Source organism: Acomys russatus, chromosome 10 (genome assembly GCF_903995435.1).
Source record: "Acomys russatus chromosome 10, mAcoRus1.1, whole genome shotgun sequence".
NCBI lineage: Eukaryota > Metazoa > Chordata > Mammalia > Rodentia > Muridae > Acomys > Acomys russatus.
In genome coordinates, this window is record NC_067146.1 from 64,725,769 (window position 1) to 64,751,568 (window position 25,800).

The window sequence follows — 25,800 nt, forward strand, 5'->3', positions numbered from 1 at the left end:
GAGTCAAGCGATGATAGCACATGCCTTTAATCCCAGCACTCGGGAGGCAGAGGCATGTGGATTTGTGTGAGTTTGAGGCCAGCTTCGTCTACAAAGTGAGTTCCAGGACAACGAGGGCTACACAGACCCTGTCTCAAAAACCAAAAACAAACAAATAACAACAGCAAAAACCCACCAAGGTAGATTATCACTAACTAAGATAGAATATGGAGGGCTGGAGAGTTGGCTCAGAAGCTCAGAGCACTGCCTGCTCCTCCAGAGGTCCTGAGTTCAATTCCCAGCAACCACATGGTGACTCACAACCATCTATAACAAGATCTGGTGCCCTCTTCTGACCTGCAGGTGTACATGCAGGCAGAATACTGTATACATAATGATAAATAAATAAATCTTTTTAAAAGGTTAGAATATGGAATAGATGCATCTAGGAGATTCTTGTACACCAAAGAGAAAATGGAAAGCTCAGTCTGAAGTTTATCATGTATAATATCAAGGAACTTACAGGAATGATATAAGGAAGAAAAGACACTGAAGGAGGAAGAAGACATTGAACAAAGTAGAACATAAGATGTTCTACTCAGCAATGTATAGTTCAGTGTTACATAGCAGGCATCCCTGTGTGTGTGTGTGTGTGTGTGTGTGTGTGTGTGTGTGTGTGTTGTGTGTGCGCGCGTGTGTCTGCTGTGACAATAACACTAACTCTGATGTCCCATATATGGCCACGTCCCCTGGATAGGGAGGCCTGGTGACACTCAGAGGAAGGATAGCAGGCTACCAAGGAGAGACTTGATACCCTATGAGCATATACAGGGGGAGGAGGTCCCCCTCAGTCACAGTCATAGGGGAGGGGAGTAAGGAGAAAATGGGAGGGAGGGAGGGAGGAATGGAAGGATACAAGGGATGGGATAACAATTGAGATGTAATATGAATAAATTAATAAAACATTTTAAAATTTTAAATAAAAAAAATAAAATAACTTTATACACACAATAAAAAAAAAATAGCTGACAAAGCTAAGTAAAGGGAATGCGGTAAAAATTAAGGAACCAAGCTAGGTATTCAACAACAGAGAGAGAGGGTAAATAAAAGGTGATCTAAGACATGGCATTTGCAAGACAGTAGATGGAACTAGAGAAAACACATTGAGTGAAGTAAGCCTCATAAAGACAATTATCCTATGTCTTCTCTCATCTGGGGTTCCTAAACTTTAGAAACAGAAAATCATGACTGCATCTATGACATAAAACTAGTAGTACAACTTCCTAATGGGCAAAAAGTTACAGGAGCAGAAATGTAAACTGAGGAGTGAGGGAGTAAGGATGCAGCATATATTAATGTGAAAATACCCTCATGAAACACAGCACATTGGTACAATGACCACATACAATAACATGTACAACTCAAACGGAGGAAGACGACTGATCTAACAGATACATGATGAGCATTCACGCAGGACCTGTGAGATCTGGAAGAAAACAGGGAGCTTCCAGGAGGAAGCAGACCTGGGTGAGGTTGATGCTCAGAGTGGGTCTGAGGACTGGGGACATCAGAATGAACATATCCTCTAAGAGTCCCCATTGGAGACTCCCAGACTCCAGACCTACAGAAGCAAAATCTGGATGTTTACTGCACTTCAGGTAGTTAGTTTGCACAGCAGTGCTTGAAAAGGCAGATTTCTGTTGTTAAGCCACCTACTCTGTGGGCTTTTGTTGTAACTGTACACTATCTTTGTAATACCCTAAGGTAACTGGGTTCTTGTGTCTATTTGATGGTCCAGACATATACTGACATGATCTGCCTTGGGGCCACTGGCTGTTGTTCCCTCCATTCAGATTCTGTTGCCAGATACAACCAGGTCACACTCCGTCACCCCCAGGTCCCCTGTCCATGAGTGAGATCCTCCGTGACGCTCCTGCTATTTAACACAGCAAGTCAGCCCCACCACAGCCATTGTGCCCTATGTTCTTGTTTCATCACTCTTAGTAGCTCTTCTTTTCCTTGAACAAACTAGGAAGAAAGTCTGTTGTTTACTCCTGAGTCTCCTGCACAAAGAATAACTGCCACACAGAAGTGACAAGGTATTAAATAAATAAAAAACCAGTGCTCTTGTAGTGTGTACCTTTTTAGGAGCAAAAGGACAGCATTGGCCGTGCTTGAATCCAAACCAGTTGTAGGCTCATCCAGGAAGAGGATGGAAGGGTCAGTGATCAGCTCCATTCCGATGCTTGTCCTTTTTCTTTCTCCTCCAGAGACACCGCGAATAAACTGAGTTCCAACCTAAAACAAGTGTCATCTTTACCAACAAGAGTGAACATAGTCGCCATCATTTGGTAGACAGACATATGCAGACCTGATTGTCCCCACAAGTCTCTTGTAAGTGTATACCCTACCACTTGTCTCTTGTGGAGACAATTTATTGTCATCACTCTGAAGACTATTGGTTCACAAACAACAAAATACCCAGGAGAAGGTGGTTTCTTTTTACCAGATGAGTAAACTAAGGTTCTGGTTAGAGCTGCAAGGAGGCCTGATCTGAAACGAAGTCCTTGCTCTTAACAGTTCCTTATTCCTCAGAAGGCTGCAACTTCTTTTTTCAGACAGTGTTTCTCACCAACTTGGCTAGGTTTCAGGAAGCCCCATCCCTGCCTCCCCAGTACTAAGATCACAAGTGTGCACCACATGAGGCTTGTTTTACTTGGCCTCTGGGGACTGAAGTCAGGTCCTCATGCTTGTAAGCAGGTGACCAACTGAGCTATTCCTTCAGATGACATGCTTTATTTTAAGGTAGTGAATGGATGAGAACACTAAAAGATACAGTAAAATTTCAGCCTGAAACAGACAATCAAGAGGAAAAGGGAGCACTCTAACCATAATCTATTAAACATCCAGAACCTGAACCCCTGTATCTCTCCCAGTGGTCCAAGGGGTGGGTCACATATGCCAGGGGGAGGTGACAGGACACAGAAACGTCACATCCTACCACACCTTTTATAAACATTTTTCAGTATTCAGTTTGATGCTGTCTGAACACTAAGTCACTGTAGAACTTCTTATTCATCCTTCCAAACAAATCCAGAAGGTAAGATATTCCACAATAAATCTGGCTCAGTCTTTTCAACCACTCATTGTCATTGTGGGAGGGCAGTAGGAAGGATTGGGAGAGGCAGAAAGTAATAAATGAGTGTGAAACCAAACAGCTCCAAGGGCTTACAATCTAATGTTACTCATGTCCCTTGACAGAGCCCTAACACAATCTAATTACAAGAGACTTTTGCAAACAAATTGGCGAGGCTGAAAGAATATGATATAATGTTATTTGTTTTGTTAGCTAATAATGATATTGCAGAAAGTAGGTAAATGTCCTCCTCTATATGTTTCTTTATTCATTTATTCAAGGCTACTGATAGAATCTAGGGCTTTGCACAGACTAAGCACATGCTCTATCACAAAGTTACACACCCAGTCTCATGTCTTATACAGGTACATAACAAGTATTGAGGGTTAAAGGACTGTAAAGTTTTCTTTAAAACACTCCAGTAACAAACAGCTGAAGAGACTATGGCATAAGATGTTAACAACTGAGAACTCTATACAAATAGTATTACCAGTTATATCATTATTTTATCTAACAATTTCCCTGTTATATTTAATGTTTTATAAAATAATACTTTAGATTATATTAATTCTAAGAATTCAGTAAGTATCTTTCAGTATTTCTCCTGGAAATCTAAACAACCAACTTATAGCAATGACTGCTTAAAGGTAAAGAATAATATGGACATAAAGTCCAATAATACAGCACTTGCCTAACATGAATGAAGCCCAAGTGGTATATACATTGGAAAGAAAGAAAGAAAGAAAGAAAACAAGAGTCAAAAAAAAAAGATCATTCTAGAAAGACAAAAATCAATCTTCTAAATGGGACCAAAGCAAAGCAAGCACAGTAACTCAGAAATAAAGTCAAATGGCATCATCATCCCAAGGTTATTTTTCTCAGCAAAGTACGCAGCACATGAAAGATGGCTAGCAAGTACCAAGAGAAGCAACAGTTCCCCATCACCATTATCCGTAGCCTCTGAGGATGAAAATGGTTATGGACAGAAGAGGGTTAAATTACAGCCATTGCATTTTCACCCAAAGCACAAAGGTCTGCTCAGCCAAAACTACATGGACTGGACATTTATAAAGTTCATCCACTGCCTGATTCCCCTTCCTGATCCTGACAAACATTCAAAAGGAGAAGCACCTTCTTCATTTTTCTTTTATCCGCTAAACCCTTGAGTGTAGGAGTCTGGAAACAAATGCTGACAGTAGGTAAGGAAGAAAGGAGAGTTATGAGGAAAGGAGGAGAAATAAAACTGTCAAAAAAAAAAAAAAAAGAGAGAGTACAGATAAGAAACTTGAACATTCGACAAATTGTAAGTAAATCTTAATGTGACCAAATACAATATCGGAAGCCCAGTCACAGCATAATGATGCATGCAGAGCAAGACCCTTTGGATTCTGGTCTTTCTCACTTCAGAACTATTAAACAAGTAGCAGAGCAGTTAGTGCAGATATATAACAAGCTGAGACCTGAAAGAAGAGGGTAGTTGAAGTTATATAGGAAAAGCTATATGAGGCATATTTCCCTGGGGGACCAAACTCCATTTCCAGGAATCAGCTATTATTACTGTTTTCTCTTTGTTTGTTTGTTTTAACCTTAATTTCTATCTTTTTTTTTTTAATATAGCCAGCTCCTGTCTCATCATACAGAAAGCAATTACTTTTGGCCACAGAAATTATAGGAAACTTTCACATAAGCTTATATTGCTTACACGAGGCTATTTCCTGGCCATGATATTAGGGGAGGTTTTCATACCTTAGAATCTGCTACTTTGTCCAGACCTAACTCTTTAATGATCGTGTTAATCCGCTCATTTTTTTCATGATTCCTCATAGTCGTTGGGAGGCGAAGAGCTGCTGAGAACTGTAGGTTTTCTCTCACTGTCAGGGTGCCCATCACAACGTCGTCCTTAAGGCAAGGTGGCATTTTAGTGAGGTATGTGAGTCTTTTCTATGACTCACTTGAGCATATATAGTTCAATCCATACACATAACACATCCAAGGTAACATTCTGGCTATTGGTAAACCGCAAGTTCTCTTAAGCTGCAGCAACAGCACATATAGACACCTGCAAAGTTCAATGGCATCATTTTCACCACCCAGCTGTACACCCGAAGAGAACACATGTGAAACTACTACTAGACACTCAAGGCTGCCTGGTGGAAGGATTTGGCAAAGACATCTATCTACAATAGGGAGAAAGTGAAGGAAGAGTAAACTTTTTTTTTAATTGTATAGACGTCAGATCTGATACCACTGCCCTACAGAGTCATAGTCCAGGTCCACTCTGTAATTCCCTTTGATATCACCCCCAGAACAATGAAAGTTTATGAAAATCTGATGCAAATGCATTGATTCTATGGACATGTTATATAGCCAATTGGAAGCAAACTAAACTATAATCTAATGCACTTGTACATATATTGCCCAAATATGCTTATACTCACTTGAACCACATATCCTGAACTGCATTTGAAATTGGCAGGTTGAGGTGCCCCATTTATCAAAACGTCTCCAGATAATCCTCGTGGATCCTTCCTTGCTGCTAAGACATCTAGCAACCTGCAAGGGACATTTATGTTATAAGGATTTTTCTCTTTCAACAGGGGCCATATTGCTTTGCTGCTCTAAATGCAAAATCTGCCAATGTCCATACTTAATTGATTGATAAGTTAATATTTTGAAGACAAATGTATAGGCTGAACATGGTAACACACCCATTTCACCCCAGTGCTCAGAAGGCAGAGGCAGGAGAATCTATGTAAATTCAAGTCCATGGTAGTCTAAATAGCGAGTTCTAGCCTAGACAGGGCTACATAGCTGAGATCCTGTCTCAAAACCAAATAAGAAAGACAAAACAAAATCCACGTTTACGTGTTTTCAATCCTCGGCTTCTTTTTTTTTTTTTTTTAATGTGGTACAGCAAACCTCAAAATATAAAAGCAAGAAAACAGTGACTTAAAAAGCAAGACTTCTCCCAAGTGACCTACTTGGTTAATGAACCTTGGAGACCACAACCTAGGCAACCTCCTGTTTAATGAGTTCTCATGATTTCGGTTATACCTTCTCTACATGCCTTTATTTTTAACATGACTTCATTCCATTACCTCCTCACTAGTATACAATATGGTCTACTACAATATGCCAATCACTTCATTATATGTTATTACTAAGCCTGACCTAACATGTCTTAAATACAGATGCCAATAATCAAGGTCAGTACATTTAGAGGCTTTCCCAGAACTACGTACTTTGATAGATTAGGTCTTTATTTTTGTTTTGGCAGGTAGTCCTGTCTACATGCTGAGTTTTACAGCCTGAATGGTACTTCCATCACGAGTCAGTGGTGCTAATATCTGGAGGCCTGCTGAGGTGTGGGGCGCTATTACATTTCTCACTCGTCTTTTTAAATGAGTCAAATTATGGACTCATTTTGTTCTAGTTCTATTAAATTGACACATAATTGCCCAAACTGATACATACTGGCCAAGATACATGGCCCTGATGATAATCATTCAGAATGAGAAAGAAGGCAGAGCCAGTGTTGATAGACTAGTAGTTAGCCAGGAGGAACTAAAAGACAGAGACTGGTACCAATTATCTGATTCTCCTCTCTGTCTCTGTCTGTCTGTCTGTCTGTCTGTCTGTCTGTCTCTGTCTCTGTCTCTGTCTCTCTGTCTGTCTGTCTCTCTCTCTCTCTCCCTTTCTCTCAGGTTTTCTCCAACCATGGCAAGATTCTTTTTTAAATTACTCCTGATTAACATAGAAACAGCATTTTCCCCCAAAGCCATACACAGTCTCCCTTATCTCATGAGAAGCAAATTTAAGTCTCCAATTTCATAGGACTATTTCTACAAGGGAGTCTAACTGTTGTTTAATTTAGGAAAGGAAAACTTTAGTACCTATAGGTCCTGATCAACCTTTACACATTTTGATTTTTTATTTTTAATTTGCTCACTTTTCATCCTGATTGTAGTCTCCTCCTTCATTGCCCCCTGGTCCTATCCTCCTTCCCTCATCCCCTCTCCCCTCCCTCCCCTAGTCCTTAGAAATGGGGAGCCCTCTTCAACCTAGTATGTCTTTCTGGTCCTTGGGACAAAACCTTGAGAAAGTTCAACCCCATATTATCTACAACACAGACTACATACATACTTCAAATAATCAGCCAACACCTGTTCACGTGAATGTGACACTTAATGAACAGAAAGGCTTATTTTTATGTTATACTCACGAAGACTTGCCTCCGCCCGTGGGTCCCAGAATGGCATTGAGGCCAGGTTTCATGATCCCGCTAGAAACAAAACCATACTACTTTAATGTTGAACTTTACATGAAATTTCTTATATTTACCATATGCACTAAACACATTAATAAAGGAGGATGAAACTGCGAACCAACACAACCTCTTGAAGATAAAGAATCGCTGATACTAGAAGTCTGGCCTTCTCCATTCCTCTCTTTTACTATTGTTTTTGTAACTTCACCTTGAAACAACTTAATCCTTTGAAAATGGCATGGCCAATGTTCCAGTTTCCCTGATGTTAAGTTGGGGCTGCAACTCAGTGGTAGAGCCTGTGCCAAAAATGCATGAGCCTGGGCTCAATCCCAGCAGCAGCAACTGAAGGTCTTTTAAGTAAGAAAGTTCTAGCATAGCATTCTTAAAATAACAGATTCCTGAAAGGGGTAAGGGAGATTCTAAAAGGATCTTTGAGATCCTTTACAACTATACCTTTTAACAAATATAAAATGCAGAACACATTTTGAGTAAAAATAATGATCAGCATCTTTAAATGGTTTTTACTTACTACCTAGCACAATCAATACTTGAAGAATAGCAGTGGGTTATGTTTTCATCGCTAAGATTTAATCAGACTGAAAAGTCAAAGTATATTAAAGCTCAGTGTTAGGACGGAAGCATCACCAGTACTTAACACCAAAGTAAAGCATGTCAGGAAGACATGGTGGCTAAGTGGGTAAAACTCTGCCTATGGATGTCTGAAGACTGGAGTTTGACCCCTAGAAGCCAAGGTAGAAGGAGAGACTGATGTCCCAAAGTTGTCCTCTGACCGCCATATGTGTGTCCCAGTCTGTTTGTCTGTCTCTCTTTCTCTCTCATAAAACACACACACATACACACACACACACACACACACACAGAGAGAGAGAGAGAGAGAGAGAGAGAGAGAGAGAGAGAGAGAGATTTGAAACAAAGAAAACAGTGTTACTAATTTGATAGAGAAAAGCACAGACTTGGAAGACACTGTCTCCTTTCCTGTGAAGTGTTTAATAATGACATTATAGGCACACAACACACAACTGTCTGTTTCAACAAATTAAATGGATATTTACATTGAGTAAGAAGGAAACACTGCAGTAATGTTGACTCTGATTATATCTAAGAAAGCATGAGTTTTATCATAATAGTGACAAGTGGGATGGTTAAAGAAAATAAACAACAGGAAGGAGAAGAAGAAGTGCATAGGAATGGTGAAGAGTGGCCCAAGTTGGCTCAGCCAATACCCTGGTGTCATGTTAATCCCTAGAACTGGTCAATAGTTATAACTTTTCCACAGTGAACATTGTGGAGTTAATTCAGAATATAGCTGTTCTGGTAAGATATCACATCCAAAGACCTTCTAGGTCTGTGTGGTCTGGCTGAAATACAAACATGTCTTTAATCCAGGAGACAGAGGCAAACACATCTGGGTTCAAGACCAGCCTAGTATAGAGCAAGTAGCAGATAAAGAAAAACTTAGGTCCAGGCATGGTGATACATGCATGCCTCTAATCTCAAATAAAGGTAAAGTTAGGCTGTAGAAGGAAGCACCAGGTTTGAAAGTGATCTCTAATTGAGTGGCAGGAAAGGTGATGATTCAGAGAATATTTCACAGAATAGGATACATGCAACTCTCATCAGAAGAAGAGTGGAAAGGGAGCTACTTAAGAGGCAGTTTTCAGAGCAAGGAGGCAGTGTTTTACCAGGACAGTAATAGAGAGATGGGCTGCAGAGAGAGAACTCAGGTGAAGACAGAACAGACCAGAAAATGAGAAGAAGCCAAAAGATTAGAGCAGATCGCTGAGTTAGTTTGAGGCCAAGCAGAGCAATTATGGGGTAAAGAGAGAAGTCAGATGGGAGAAACGTTTGAGCCAGAACAGCTGAGTTGAACCAGCCAGCCCAGAGCTCAGAAAGAACAAGTAAGGGTGAACTTACTAAGCAGTTAAGTTTCAAAGGCTAAAACATTCTAAACCTAGATGTGATTGTATGGAGGCTGGACCTTCCAGAACTAGGCCTAGGTTAGCAGAAGGAGGCAGTTGGCCTCCCAAATAGCAATTAAGCCAGGAGAATAAAAGTTACTTTTACATCGGGTGCCCAAAGCCAAAGCTGCCAACTACCTCATTCATTTCTTATGATTACACTTTGCCATGAGCAATAAAAGGTCCAGTGCATCTGTCACCCTGCACTTACACCCCAGAGAAACTCACCATTTATTGCCTCCTGTACCTGATGTATCACAACGATACAATGGCTGGTGTTTGTTGACTGATGTATGTACCTCTCAGTAAAATATCAGACAAATATAATATCGGGCCATTAAGGCTCAATCAAGCTGTAACACAGAAGAATCTCTTATTCTTCCAGTGTGCTACCCCTCCAGCATACAGACACAGACACCGTCCAACACACAGACACAGAAATGCCAGGGTAAACTTTCAGTGTGCATGTATTTATACCTCTTGATGTATCTCCTATGCCAGTAGCTACCTAGCCACCTGCTTTGAAAATGAATAGAACCTTTTTCCAGTGAGACTCCACTGCCACAAAACTCTTTGGGTATTTAAAAATATCTACTATCTCTGACATGAGCTCTGGTGCCCCATATTTGATGACCTCCCCTTGGTAGAGAGCCCTGGTGGCACTCAAAGAAAGAATAGGCAGACTACCAAGAGGAGACTTGATAGCCTGCAGCCATAAAGTGGGGGAGGAGATCCCCCTGGGACATCGACCTAAGGGAGAGTAGTAGGGTGGGGGTGGGAGGGTAGGGGTAACGGGACGATATGAGTGATGGGAGAACAATTGAGTTATAATCTGAATAAATTAATAAAAAATTTCAGAATAAATAAATAAATAAATAAATAAAAATATCTACTTATATAAAGGCTAAGAAATCCAGAATGATTCAAGCAGAAACTGAACAATACTGTGTTATGATAGGTCCCTGAAGTTGGCTTATATTTATACTAAATTCTACCATTAAAGAAAATAATGAAGTTGGACTCCAAGTGTTTGAATCTGGGGCAGTGGTTAATTTTGACTCTACTCACTCATCATTACTGTACGTATGCTCTGGACACAGAGACTCTCGTTTAGGACAAGGAATAAGCTAAAAGAAGAAGCAGATACTCACATGAAAAACTAATGGCTGGATCCTCCTGGATCAGCACAGTCCAGCTGGCCACCTACTCCCTGTTTTCACCAATAGTGTGATTTGAATAAAAGAACTATGTTTTCAGAGCCGTATCAGCTTTCATGCCATGAAGCCAGAGCTCAGTTTCAACACTGCTGTATGGCTTATACAGCTCAAAATTGATGAGCTGCCCCTTTACCATCTGCTGATGACCTCTGTTCTACTCTGTGCCCTACAATTTCCTAAGCACCCCACCCTACCCTCCACCCTTCTACCATCCCTCTCAAGGCATTTCCTACTCTGTTTATTGCTTCACAGCCTTTGCACTTGTGGTTCTCCCTCTGGGAAGAACTGTAACACATGAAGACTTTGCCCACTTTTCTGAATACAGAGGATGAAATATTGGGCATCCCTGTCACGTTGATTGCATTTAGTGGATAACAGTCAATCCTTTTGTCCTATTTTGCTTGCTGGCAGTTTGGAAGGAGGCCCATTTCCCCACACACGGACAACTCAGCAACACGCACACTTCCTCCGTTCTGACACCCTGCTCCTCCAACTCCCAGCGAGCTGCTTCTGTTGTGCCTTTTCACCCTATGTCACAGCAGAAAATAGCACAGTGAATGTATTCCAGTTTCTGAATTCCTATGTGAAATATAAAGTCTCTGAAAAAAAATCTGTGTAATATCAGTAACTTAGCAGGCATTCAAAATTTATCAAATAAAGGCACCTGCATTTTTATGATTGAGACTTGTGTCTGAAGACAGTTCCTCACACTCTAGTCCAGTCTAGCCTAGAACTATGTAGCCCTGATGGATTTCCATAGCACAGAAATCTTCCTGCTCAGTCACCTGACTGATGAGATTACAGTCTGTGACTTTTAAGGGAAAAACTTTTAAAGCAAAACAAGCCAGGAATTCATCCTATTACTAAATGTCATTTTTATGTTATGATGTATCACTTAAAGCTAATTCTATTAATAAAATAAGGAATAGGAAACAACTTAGTGAATATAAGTAAACATCCAGAAAACTTAGTTTCATATTCTCCTTTATTATTTCGTACACAAATAATGTATTAATCCTTCCTATTAGAGGGATGTGGTGGTCACATCTGTAATCCAGAATCTGGGACAGAGAGACAAGAAGATCAGAAATTCAAGTCATCCTTGCTTTCATGGTGAATTTTAGGTCAATTTAGGATTCATTACATCTTGATTTCAAAACCAAAAAACCCACAACATAAATAGCAACAACAACAACACCTGATCACTTTTATTAGACTTTTTCTTCTCTGTGTTGCTGCTGCTGCTCCTGCTGCTATTACTATTATTACTACTACTGACAGAATAAAAAACTAAGCTGATTAGCAAGTACACTAAGAATAACAAAAACTGGAGATGTATGTTGGTAGTAAAATATCTGTCTAGCATGTCCAGAGCCCTGGATTTAATCCCTAGGATAGAAGAGGGAGGGAGAGAAAATGATAGCCGAGTTTTATACACATTGAGGGGAAAGAAAACATGCAAATTCAGAACAAATGTAAAATATTCAATTATATTTGATATGTTAATAAGAAATTATATATTATCTATAAACAGATAGCTATAGAAAAGCCCAGCTAGGAAACTCCTAGAATGCATGAGAATGGATGCCCACTAACTGCCCCTTCCCCAGAGCTTTATCCATTACTAACTTCTCTTATTCAGAATAACGAGATCTATGTGCATTTGAACATGAGAGACTTTTTCAAAGAAAAGTATGTGTCTGTCTATATATGCATATATATACATACATACACACACATGCACACGCACGCGCGCACACACACACACACACACACACACACACACACACACCCTAGCTCGTCTCATTCAGAAAGCAGAGGCAATCACACTGCAATAGCAATGAAAGTGCTAAGTACCCAGATCCTGGTTATAAAAACCATCTTCTACAAAAACAAACATCAGCTGAGTGCAGGTCACAAGGCAGGGTAAGTTACTCAGTGACGTTAGAACTTCTTCCTGTACCAAAGAAATCCTTAAAAAAAAAAAAAAAAAAAAAGAATGAGGAATAAATCAAAGTAGCAAAGGAGAACTGAAAATTACCCTGAAGGTTTTCTTGCAACCAAATCAGGAAGAAAAGGAGTACTAACACAAATACCGACGATGTATTACTGCTGAATGCTAGTGAGGAGAACAGAAACCTGGGAGAATATACAGTTGTGCTAATTATTCTTCTGTTGCTGTAGTATACTACCATGACCAGAAGCAACTTAAGAGTTCATTTTGGCTTATGGTTCCAGAGGGCTAGATGTCCACAGAAGCCGGGAGGGCATGCCAGCAGACGTGGGACACTGAGAGCTCAAAATCTCAGCAGCTGATAGAAAGCAGAGACTGTAACAAGTGAAATAAGACTATAAACCTCTCAAAGCCAGCCTGCTTCCTCCAACAAGGCTCCGCCTCCTAAAGGTTCCATAACCTCTCCAAACATTACTGTCAACTCGGGACTAAGTGTTCAGATGTATGAGCCTGCAGGGCACACTTCTCATTCACAACAGTAAATGAAAGACACAGCTTTTCCCAAGTGAAATGCAAACTGTGAGATGGTGAACATAGAAAATACCCCTTAGGCAACTATCACAGTGGCAGCTGGACCCAGAAGGAGTCATGACAGAGTCTCCAACTCACAAGTTTCTGTTTAGTGAGGAATAGGGGCTGGAAGAATGCCAGGAGACTCTTCCACATAGTACCAGTCAAGTACAGCGTCAAATTGTGACATTACGGTATAGCTACACTGACAATAGTATTACCAGGTAATCGAATTTAGTATCTCAAGAGGATGGAACTGATATCAGGCTGGATGAAACAAAGATCAAGTTGAAGAATAACAGTACAGGATGTGGCAGCCAGTCAACTGTGAACAATGTTCAGAGGCCCAACTGCCCTTGTCACGAGGCTGCCAGTCAACTGGGCGATTACACGAGAGAAGGTCCTTCTTTCTAGAAAACTTGCACTGGAGTAATTGGAGATACAAGAGTGCCAAGTGGAGAGTCCAGTTTAAAAGGATCCCATAAACCACCGCTGACCGTGGGTACAAGAAGAGACACTAACATCAAAGTCAGTGAGGAGCTAACAGAACCTGGCTGAAGTGTTGTGTTCCTATAAATTTAATTATGAAATTATTTCAAAATAAGTTGCTTAATAATCTTCCCAAGAGTATAATGAATCCCCCACCCCCACCCCCACCCCAGTTACTTGAAAGACACACCATGTACTGTGATGTTGACTGCTTCCAGACCACTTCAGCACTGGGAAAGGGAACTCAGGTGTGAATACAGAGACAAAGTGAGTGAAAGAGAAAGATTGTACACCAAAGAGGAAAATCTCTGGCATTCCCATGGACAGGCAGATTTTTGTCTCGTTTTATTCTCACACAGGAAAAGAAAAAACAAACATCCAAAGAAAAATTGATTCTCATGTGCCCTTTTGGGGATATAATCACCATTCTGAATTGGTGGAAAAAATAAGGAAACGAAAGTAAAAATAAGGAAACGGACGCAATCTTTTCTGTACCACACTCCACTTGTTTGAAGCCAGCGGACAGAAACCCTGCAAGCAAAAACAGGAATGACCTTTCTCATACATACCCAAACTAGACATGAGTGAGCAAGAATACTAATCCTGGCTGTCATTTTAAGTGTAAAAACTCAAATAAAGACGAGGAAAAAAAAAACAAGATCTGTCTAGATTTTGTTAGTCTTGCAGATACTACGGCAATTCCTTCTTTGCTAATAACAAGCAATATAATTCCTCTTCTACTAACATGCCACTACACCATGCTTATAGTGCAGTGTGGGGCACATGGCACTCAGAGTACGGAGCTACTACTTCTAACGTGTACGAAGCTCTGAACTGAATCCTTGACATCACACCAGGACATATGCGTACACACAGAGTACCACCTCCCAGTGTGTCCTGTAAATCTATTCAAAGAGTATTTATTCAGGTGATATCACCTTCTTTATCTTCCAATACAAAAGTAAAGTGGCAGGCTGTCTCTGCGTGTGGTACTGGGGACTGAACCCACAGCCTTGTATATGACAGACAAGTCACCTAACACTAAACTACATCCTAATTCCTAGATTATTATGCTTCACAAGAGTAGCATTTTTTCATAAGTCTGTTCTACCTAAGCATGTACAAAAGGTAACAGCTTTGCAGTTAGCAGACCTCTCCTATTCTTAGTTAGGATTAAAGAAAAGGGAGGCATGACAGCAGGTTTGGCCCCATGGATAGTTGTAATAGTGCAATGCCTCAGGCCAACCCAGTCTCAGAACCATTACAATCAGCTTACCATAAATAAGTCATTTAATAAAACAGGCATAGTTGAAAAATCAAATGACTTTCAAGTTATACCACATTTCTACCTCCTTTATTTCTATTAGAATATAATAGATGAAATAAACGCACACATGTATAAAAAAGTATATTAGCAGAACTTCTATTTTAAAAACTGGAAAACTAAATATGAGGTTACAATTACAGCTTTATAATGAACACACCATAAATTGCAAAGTCAGACCTATATCTCTAATGAAAAGACTTACCAGTCTTAACAAAATGGTATATTAAAATGGTCAATTTCTCAAAAGGATGAGACCATTTTTTAAAAGTTTTGACAGTTCTTGTGCAAGTAAAATATATGCCTAACAAGAGATCAGGTAATGGATTTCCTAGTTTAGACTAAAGAAATAAAAACATGTGTCTACACACACATATACAAAGACATGAAGTGAAGTATTCACAGCAACTTGTTAATAAAAATTCTGTAAAGGTCACTGTAGATAAATAAAGCAATCTTTTAAAGAGTTCATACACTTACTTGATATCCGAGAGTATTTCTTTCTCAACTGCTTTCCGGACTAAAAACCCACTTTTCACTTTCACTCGATAAGTGATGTTACAAAAACTTAGCACATCTCCTGTAAGCGTCTTTGAGTCATTGGAGTTCATTCCAGGAAGGCCGTTGGTGTTTCTCTGTGACATTTGTACTAAAACGTGGTCATTACTGGAAGACATCTTTAGGATTTCTTCTACAGAGAGAAAACCAACAGTAAATTATTAATATGAATAAAAGAGACCGTCAGCACAGCACAGTAACAATACTGTTCCTTTTGGTTGCGAGCCCAGCCTTTAGCGACACTGAGCCATGTCTCCAACCCAAGATTATAGTACTTTTAAAGCAAGTTTTTAAAGTGTTCTGTTAATCTGTAGATTCATTCCAAATGACCATTCTTCTCACATCACTGGCTTAAGAACCACCTCAATCAGGTAACATGGAAGAGCCATAACTGAGTCCTCTGCTCACATTTGCTCTCAAATGTCTACAAAACAGGACCATAATTAATCAACCAATGCACAAAGCCCTCAAAACTAACTGAAGATGAAAAAGTTCTCATCTTGTCTAGCTTGAAGTGCATATAATAAAACTTAAATTCAGACTACAGGATAAAGACCCTGTCAGTTCATCGTATCATTTTGTGATCTTAGAGTTTGTGACATTGCTATTAGAAAATGGGCTTAGCTAAGGAGGATTCTCTGATTGCCAGATTGTACACCTCTGTCTATTTTCCCCTTCAAGAAGATAAACTCCCAAACTGTCTCCAATGACAAAACCTTAACAGGGAAATATATTTAAATTTTAGAATCAAATAAGTATAAAACGTATTAACTACTTCAAATGAGTAATTAACTAATTCAGAACTTTAAACCCTGAGAATTAAATTTACAGATCAAGTTTAAAATGCTTCACAATGAACACTATTAAAAAAAAAAAACCCCTTACAAATCTGATTAGACCAAGAACATAAGGTAATCTGAGCTTATGAACTAGACTTAACATGTCACATTCAGCAAATTAGTTTTAATGTTTAAATGTCATCCATCTGTGAAGAGCTTTCTCTTGCCTATTTTTCATGAGTTATGTTTCCTGTGTGTGAGATTTATATGTGCAGACACAGGAGAGAAAGGGCTCAGGGGGCTGGAGGTCCTTAATTTCTGTCCCCTCCTTCCTAGGATTTTGGTTTATATGAAACTTATGCAGGAAACATATAGGATTAAATTTTGAAAACGGGGGGGGGGGGGGGGGGGAGAAGTGCCTCCATGGATGAAAGAGAGCCTCCAAACTTAAGGAGAACTTCATTTTTTAAAAAAAGGAGGGAGAGAGGATTAATATAATCTCTCATACCTGTAACTAGAGGCCTGGGAAGGGGGAATAGAGTAGAACCAATGTTTAAGAAATTCTGGGCAGTATTCTCCCAAATAGATGAGAGTTTCAAGTCTCAGAATGAAGTTCGAAAAGCAACAGGCAGGATACATACAAAGGAATTCAAAGGTGTGCCTAGGCAAAATGGGCAAAACTCATAAATTTCTGAATAATTTTTATGTCCTAAACTTGGCATTTACTACTTTATTTTTTTAATGCAGTAGTACAAGGAACCATAGCAACTAGCCAAAGTTCTTGTCTCGTGGGGCAATCAAAAAAAAAAAAAAAAAGGCACAAGTGAGGTAGGAGCTTTACTGTAAATATTTTGTTAAATATCTCCACATCTTCAGAAAACAAGTTATGTATGTCTCCAGTCAAGTTTCCTACTGACAACTTCACTGTGACCAGCCACAATGGCCACTTTGTATCCTCCCAAAACACAGTAAGAATCAAGAACATATCACTGGACTTAAATTAGTCATTGGCTCAAGATGAAAATGAGATTTTTAAAAAAAATTTTCACTAATAAAAGGCTACAATTGGAGCTGAAGAACCAAAGAAAGATCACCCATGCCAGCAGACGGTGATCTAGAACCGATAGACTAGTAAGGGCGTTAGAAGTGTGTGGAGTTGGTTGTTGTCCCCGTAGCTAGGCTGTGTCTTGCATCCTCACTGCTGAGCAGCCACATAATTCCTAAGGAGTTCTACAGACTCTCTCAAGAATTATAGCGCAGTGCATTAGACAGGTCTAACTCTGGAATATCGCTCAGCAGAGGTGAGGAAGACGTAGATGAAGGGAGGGATAACAGGAACAAATTCTAGAGTTCTCATAGGAAAATGCATTACCCTAAGTTGAAACAAAAAAGTCCACTCAGGATTAATATCAAAGAAGGTATAAAACTCCCATACCATACCACAACAAGTAATCTCTCGTTAACTGAGACGACTCATAAAAGTGTCCACCACTCCTACAGTCACAGTAATCTTTCCTTGTGGTGGCACCTTCCTGTCATGTGTACTGCTTAGTAGATTGGCACTTTTTTTTTTTTTAACACAAAGGAAAACAAATCAAACCATATGCAGACTTTCCTGTGACAAAATTCAGCATCCCACCTTCTTGTTTCCTGGCTTCCAGAGAACCACCCATCGAGAGGAATTTTCTCATTTCTCTATCCCAGGTCTTCTGCATAGGGGGCCTTGTGGAAAAGTGAGGGGAAGGAGAAAAGGACCTGGAGGTGACAAGAGCCTCACAAGAAGACCAACAGAGCCACCTGACCAGGGCCCAGAGGGGCTTGATAAGACTGCAACACCAAACAATGGCCTTGCCTGGACTGGACATAGGTCCCCTACACAGCTCAGGCTTCATGTGGGTCCTCTAGTAGTGAGAGTGGGGGCTCTCTCTGACATGGACTCTCTTGCCAGCTTTTCGATTACTCTCCCTTGGCAGGACTACCTTGCCAGGCCACAAGGGAGGAGGATACACTCATTCCTGATACAGCTTGATGAGCTAGAGTGTATGGGAAGGCAGGGGCTCCTCTTTTCTGAGATGTATAAGAAAGAAAACTGAGCAAGCCTGGAGATGCTACACTTCTCTGTGGATGCTGCTTCAGTTACAGCCTGCAGGTTCTTACCCTGGATTCCCTCAGGGCTGTATTTATAAGCTGTAAAGGAAAATTAATCTCCCCGGCAACTTGCTCTTGGTCATGGGGTTTTATCACAGCAATAGAAACTGTGACTAAGATCATATACATATTCAATAAATGTGCCAGAGGCTCATAATACTAATTGTGGTCTTATATGGCGAATGCTGGGAAAAGCTTAGGAATTATGTGCAGAAATAAGGTCCAGTTAGCATAGAAAACTAAGGTAGATATTCTTGCAAAAGGGTGTGGGGTGAAATGAGTATTACCTGAAAGGAGTTTAGGTTCTTGGGCTCAGAGACATGAACTTTTTCTAAAACCAACTAAACACAAAGAACACCCTCCTAGATGGCCACTGCCTTGTCCTCTTTAGTACTTTTGCAAAAAATATATTTCCCTTGAGCTTTTATTTTCTTTAAGATTTTAACATTTTAGAGGACATCCACATTGGGCTAATATCCACATATAAGTGAGTATGTGCCATGCATGTCTTTCTGGGTCTGGGTTATCTCACTCAGGATCATTTCTAGTTCGATCCATGTGCGTGCAAATTTCAAGATTTCCTTGTTTTTAATAGCTGAGTAGTATTCCACTGTGTAAATAGATAACAGTTTCTTTATTGATTCTTTGGTTGAGGGACATCTAGGCTGTTTCCATATTTGGACTATTACAAATAATGTTGCCATGAACATAGTTAAGCAAATGTCCTTGTTGTGTGGTGGAGCATGTCCTCCGAGAGTCTCCACTCATCAGGGAATCGGGACAGATACTGGGACTTGGTACTGTACTCGAGGTGAGATTGGTGTGGAAGAATGGGGATACAGAGGGTCCCTGGGCCCCACAAGAAAACAACCAAGGCTGGAGGATCTGGACCCAGGGGGTCCTACACAAACTGCTGTACCAACCAAGGTCAATGCAAGCAATAAACCTAGACCCCCTGTTGAGATCTAGCCAATGGACAGCTCGTTCTCCTCAGCTGTGGGGAGAGTGGGGATTGCCTCTGACATGAACTGTGGTGCCCTCAATTTGACCACTTCCCCTTGGTGGGGATGCGTAGAGGCACTCAGAAGAAGAGGAAGCAGATTGTCCACATGAGATGAGACCTAGTAGGCTGTGATCATATGATGCGGAAGTTAGTTCCCTTCTGTCAGAGGTCTAAGGGCGGGGAATAGGGCAAAAGGGCGTAGTGGGGTAGGGGACAGGAAGATACAAGTGAGGGGAGAACAATCAGGATGTAATCTAAATAAATTATTTTTTAAAAAGATTTTAACCTTTTATATGTCACCCTCTGTGCATGCCATTTGTGTGTAGGTGCCCAAAGAGGCAAAAAGTAGGCACTGGATCCTCTGGAGCTGGAGTTAAAGGTGGTCAAGCTGCCCAAGATGGGTGCCAGGAACCAAACTTAGGTCTTCCAGGACAGCAGCAACTATATTTAACCTGCTAAGCCAGCTCTCTGGTTCCTTAAGTTTTCTTCAACCTTTATTTTATTTTGTGTGTGACAGTTGGCTTGTAAATTCTGTGTACCACATAAGCATCTAGTACCAGAAACAGACAGTAAATGGTGCAGGATCCCCTAGAACCGGAGTTATAAGTGGTTATGAACGGTCATATGGGTGCTGGGAAGGTCTCCTGAAGGGGAAATGCGTGCTCTTAACCATGGAGCCACAACCCCCTCCCCCAGTACCCACACCTCTGCCTTAGGTTTTCTTAAATGCTGTTTTAGGAAAAGTAAAATCCTTTCCCCGCACTTCTCCCTGTTGCTAAAATTCAGGAACTAAACCCTACAATAGGCTGAGGATGTGATTCAGTGGTAGAGCTTCAGCATAAACATTCTGAGACTTTTAAAAAAGCAAAATGGGCCGGGAAGATGCTCCGGTGGGTAAGTATACTTGCCGCAAGCTTGGAAATCTGAGTTCAATACCCTCATCCCACACGGAAGAAGGAAAGAACTACCACCTACTACAAGTTGTTCTCTGACCTTCACAGGTGTATTGTGATACACACACACACACACACACACACACACACACACACACACACACACACACACACAAAATAACTGCAAAAGTGGGCAAATAAAAAAAAAAAAAAAAAACTGGCAAAAGTGGGCAAACCAAACGAGAACTGTGGATACAGCTCAGTGAGTAAAGTGTTTGCTGTTAACTCATGAGGAGCTGAGTTCAGTTCCCACCAACTGTGTAAGAATGTCAGGGATGCCTATAACTCAGTGTTAGGGGTGGAGACAGGAGGACCCCCAGGGCTTTCCAGCCAGACAGTCTAGCCAAATCAGCAAACTCCAAGTTCTGTGAAAGACTCGGTCTCAAAATCTAAGAACAATTGAGCAAGATCCAACATCGACCTTTGGGCTCCACACATATACCTGCATGTGTGTAAGCACACATATGAACATGGGTCTGTATAAAACAACAAACTAAAGACCCAGTTAACAAGAGAAAAGGGTTTATTATTTGCGCGTATCTCCTACTATGGGTCTCAGCTCCATATATAGCCCTGGAACTAAATGAGGGGGGTGGGGGTCACAGAAAAGGTGGCAACTGTAAAAAGTATCTGAATAAATGATCAAAAGTAAATACAGTTTTAAAATCAAACACACGATGAAATTATGGTTTTTCTGGCAGAGCTCACCCATGTCTCATCATATAATGTGTGCCCTCGGCATTGCATATGCCACCATACAACAGCAATAAGTGATACCTGAAATACTTTGTCTGAGATTTGACTATTATGTGTTATGAATTGCAAAAAATGTGCAATTTTACTACTGCGCAACATTTTCTACTCGGAAAGAAACATAAAGGTGAACTGGAAAGATGTCCTATAGGTTAAAAGTACTTGTTACTCTTCCAGAAGACATGAGTTTGATTCCCAGCACCCATACAGAGGCTCACAATTATCTGTAACTCTAGTTCCAGGGGATGTAACACACTCTTCTGGTGTCCTGAAGCAACAAATACACACCTATGGTACAAAAATACCCACATACGCTGGGCGTGGTGGCGCACGCCTTTAATCCCAGCACTCGGGAGGCAGAGGCAGGTAGATTGCTGTGAGTTCGAGGCCAGCCTGGTCTACAAAGTGAGTCCAGGACGGCCAAGGCTACGCAGAGAAACCCTGTCTCGAAAAAAAAAAATACCCACATACATGAAATAAAAATAAATGAATCTTAAGAAGAAGAAGAAGAAGCATAATGGTTTCATTATATAAAATAAAGCCATGTTTTCATATCATTATTCCTCAAATATCTAGTTAAGATATCTTCTGTTAAATATATCTTTGTCTTAAAATGTTTGACTTTTTAAAATGCTGTTTGAGGTGTTGACTTGATCTTAATTTAAAAAAAAATCATTACATGAATTTTGGCTTGAGATTATAACAGAATTTGCAACAATTTATGAAGTAGCCATGAGCATGTGACTGCTATTTTGTATATGTCTATGTAAAGCGCCATTCACAGCACCGAGGGTTACAAAGTCAAAGCATTGAACGTCCCAGATAACATTTAATTTGTGTGAAAATAAACAAGTACATCTATCCCATTACATGTGCAAATATGCTTATGTATATATGAGAAATGATAATGTTCTATGTATATCAAAGAATTGTTCTGAAATTGATTATTTCCACCTTTTTGCAATAGCACCAATATCAAGTGATCTCACTTACCCACATTTTCCACAGCATTTCTTGATAGTAGCCATTCTGTGTAGGGCAAGATGAAATCTTAAAGTACTGCTAACTTATATTCTCCCCAGTTGATAAGGGTGTTGAACACTGCTATAGCTACTTCTTGGTCATTTGTCATTTTTCTTTTGAAAATTCTCATTCCATAGCATGTTTTTAATTAGGTTGCTTCCTTTATTTTTGTTTTTGGACTTCTTTACATATTCTTGGTATTAATCCTTTATAAAAAAAGTACAGCTGACAAAGATTCTTTCTATACTGGGATTCTACTTCACTCAACTGACTGTTTCTTTTGCTGTACAAATGCTTTTTAAATTTCATAGGGTCTTCTTATCTGTCAACTGTTGGCCTTAATTCGTGAGAAAATGGACTCTTTTTCATAAAGTCCATGCATTCACCAGCATCCTGGAGAAGACTGCCTTTATTCTCTTCTCGCTGACTCAGCATTTCGGGTTTCACATTAAGGTCTGTGATTCAGGGTCCTATTTGTCGATTGTTGGCCTGAAGTCCTGAGCAAATGGGACCTTTATTAAGAAAGTCCTCTCACCAGGCATGGTGGTGCACACCTTTAATACCAGCACTCGGGAGGCCGAGGCAGGTGGATCAACCTGAGTTCGAGGCCAGCCTGGTCTACAAAGCGAGTCCAGGACAGCCAAGGCTACACAGAGAAATCCTGTCTCAAGAAAAAAAAAAAAAAAAAAAAAGTCCTCCCGTACATGTATATATTAGAGGGTATTGCCTGTCTTTTGGTCTAGTGGTTTCAACATTTCAGGTTTCACATTAGTGCCTGTCATCCACTTAGAACAGATTTTTGTGCATGGCAATAGGTACTAGCTTAATCACATTCTTCTACATGTGGACAACCTGATTTCCAACATCATTTGTTGACGATACTGTCTTTCTACAGTGTGTATTGTTTCTTTCTTGAAGACCTAACATCCAGAGATCATGCCAAATGATGGGATAGATGGATTATAAGAGTCAGAGCACTAGGATGTCTGACATGAAATAGTGTCTTCTATATATGACAGGTAAGCGTACCCATGAAACCTGGACCACATGGTAACCTAAACAAGATCTATATGACAACACCTGCCAACGTAGATTGGGAAAATCTCACAAGGCAACCACATCTAGATGAAGAACTCTGGGTCATTAATGGCGGCTGAGAGAGGGAGAATCAGTTTACTCAAGGGAAAAGGCCTCTGAGAAATAGGTTGTCTAATCTGCAGTGGTCACCTCTAGACGCACATACATAGCAGCAATACTCAATGGATTCAGCAGGTTTTACACACACACACACACACACACACACACACACACACACAATTAAAGAAGATAATAATTTGAGGGGGAGGGAACACAAAGGAGCTGGAGGCGGAGAAACAGGAGTGGAAACAATGCACAGCACTGCTGTATGAAATTCTCAAAAAATCTATAATATTAAAAAATAGCTTATTAATGTCTTATTATCAGTAAATGTTTATTTGCATACATGTACAGCCACATTCCCTACCAGGTTTTACATGAAAAAGTCTCTCGGATAAAATAGGGCTGAGTGGGAAAAGTTTAAGGCTTTAAGGCTTGATTTACTCTGCATAGAAATTTCACACACAAGCCACTGATACTCTAAGAGGGGCCAGATGGTTGAGGACTTTCTCTCTCCTTGGGTTAAAGGGAAGAGTTCAGGCTTCTGGTTGTCAGTTTGGGAAGCGAAGCGGAGGAACTAAAGCAGGTAAAAGCTATATTTCCAAGAACCACCTGTAATAGACAAACACCTACCAAAATAGAAACTGCTTTTATAAATGTAAACTTGCCCTACAAAAATATCCATCTACATCCATCTACACTCTCCATATGTAGTTGTAGGGAAAGTATTGATTTTTCACCACTATCCACAGACTTGTAACAGGCTTATAATCAATTCAAATACTATAAGAACTATATTTTGGTGTGGTGTTTTCTGGAAGCCTATGCAACAGCTCTAGATTTAATGAATAGATCGTACAAATAAGAGCTGTTTTGCACAGAATTATCAATGAACTCAGTTTTAAAGTTTAATGCCTTGGTACCTAGAACAATTTCATAGTTCATAGGAGAAACATTCTCCCCCCCTCCCTTCCTATCTCTCTCTCTCTCTCTCTCTCTCTCTCTCTCTCTCTCTCTCTCTCTCTCTCTAATTCTTCTTTCATCTATGTGATCTTCTTGCCTTCCTCACCGACCCAGTCAAGCACTGTACCAAGTTACCAATATGAGAATAAAGACATTTTTCTTTCACTCCTATCTTGACAGCTCACTCCTTCCAGTTAGACGATCTGACCAACTTACTCTGTTTAGGATTCTCAATCAATGAAATGCCTTGGCAAACACTCAGCAGATATAAAATAGATTGTCAAATGGGATAGAGTATACAGGAAAGGCCCACATACATTCATGGGGAATTAAGTCCTAAGGCCAGAGTAAGGAAGAAGATTATAACTTTGAGCCTAAGACATTCAAATTCCCCCACTCCCTTATCTGCCTGAAAGAAAAGCCTCCAAAAAGAAGTTTGTTCCTAAATCCTTTCTAGAGACTCAGTTGGGGATGTCCACTCCAATTGCACACACTGTCACAGAACTACCTCGATATATACTGTACATGTGTGCACGCACACCCACTCATGTGGGAGGCCAAAGAATAGCTTCTGGGAGTCAGTTCTCTCCTTCCACCATGTGGGGCATGGGAATTGTACTCAGGTTTTCAAGCATGAGGACAAATGGTTTTATGCACCAAAACATTGTGTAGGCCCAAGACCTAATTATATTAAAGTGTTTCCCTCCTTATAACGGTCCCTCCTCATCTGCCATTTCACAATGAAAATGGTGGCCAGGAAAGGTGAAGCATGGGTCTGTGATCTAGCACTCAGCAGGCTTAGGCAGCAGGATTTCAGGAATTCAAGGCCAGGTTGGGCATGGTGAGACCCTGTCTCAAATAATAAACAGGTAAATAAATAGGCCCCAACTCCATCCTTGCACTTTGATTTATAGTTTTCTATCAATGTGCAGCCTTCATTTCCCTTATTAGTCTGGTTCTTCTCGATTCAGTTCACATGTCTCCAGATAGTCAACCAGAGAAAGGAAAAGAGTTTTTCCTTGTCTATACCGTAGGCAGTGACGTTCCGGGGCTGAGTCGTGATGCCATGTCTTACACTAAGATCAGGGAGCACCAGCTACTGGCACATGCTGGCCAAAGCTAAAATTAGCAGCTGTGAGCCAGCAAATTATATATGAAATGACTTACCAAAAACCTGATTCTCGATACATAAAAGACCCCACAAACAGAAGTCTTTAATTTGTCTTTAGTGTTGCAGCTAAACACAAGAAAATCAGTTTAAAAGCTACCTGTGCCTCAGAGCTGAGAGGGACAGTGGCCACGCCCCATCCTAACCCAGCAGCTGCCTCCTATACATAACTGGTCACAAAGGAAAACTTAGTCTCACTGTGGTACAAACCACTTTTAAGGCCAGGCCCTGTGCCCAGTAGTAGATGCCCAACAGAAAATGAACTCAATGGCATTTTTGGAGGTTATTTGTCTCAGAATGGTTTATGAGTGATTTTTTTTTAAACCTTACAGGCCCTTTTTGTGTATATTACGGTTTCCAGTTTTGTGTTTTTATGGGATTTTTGCATGTGTAAATGTGT

General features: G+C 40.3%; 1 protein-coding gene across 1 annotated transcript in view; it reads right to left on the minus strand.

Moving 5' to 3' along the window:
* Window positions 1–25,800, minus strand: part of LOC127194729 (broad substrate specificity ATP-binding cassette transporter ABCG2) — a 101,401-nt gene that overhangs the window by 20,811 nt on the left and 54,790 nt on the right. The window contains exons 2-6 of the mRNA XM_051152295.1: window positions 15,396–15,606; window positions 7,338–7,397; window positions 5,554–5,668; window positions 4,862–5,014; window positions 2,120–2,277 (exon numbers count right to left, since the gene is read on the minus strand). Coding sequence (XP_051008252.1) covers window positions 2,120–2,277; window positions 4,862–5,014; window positions 5,554–5,668; window positions 7,338–7,397; window positions 15,396–15,592 — 683 coding nt within the window. The 5' untranslated portion in view covers window positions 15,593–15,606. The remainder of the gene's footprint in view (window positions 1–2,119; window positions 2,278–4,861; window positions 5,015–5,553; window positions 5,669–7,337; window positions 7,398–15,395; window positions 15,607–25,800) is intronic.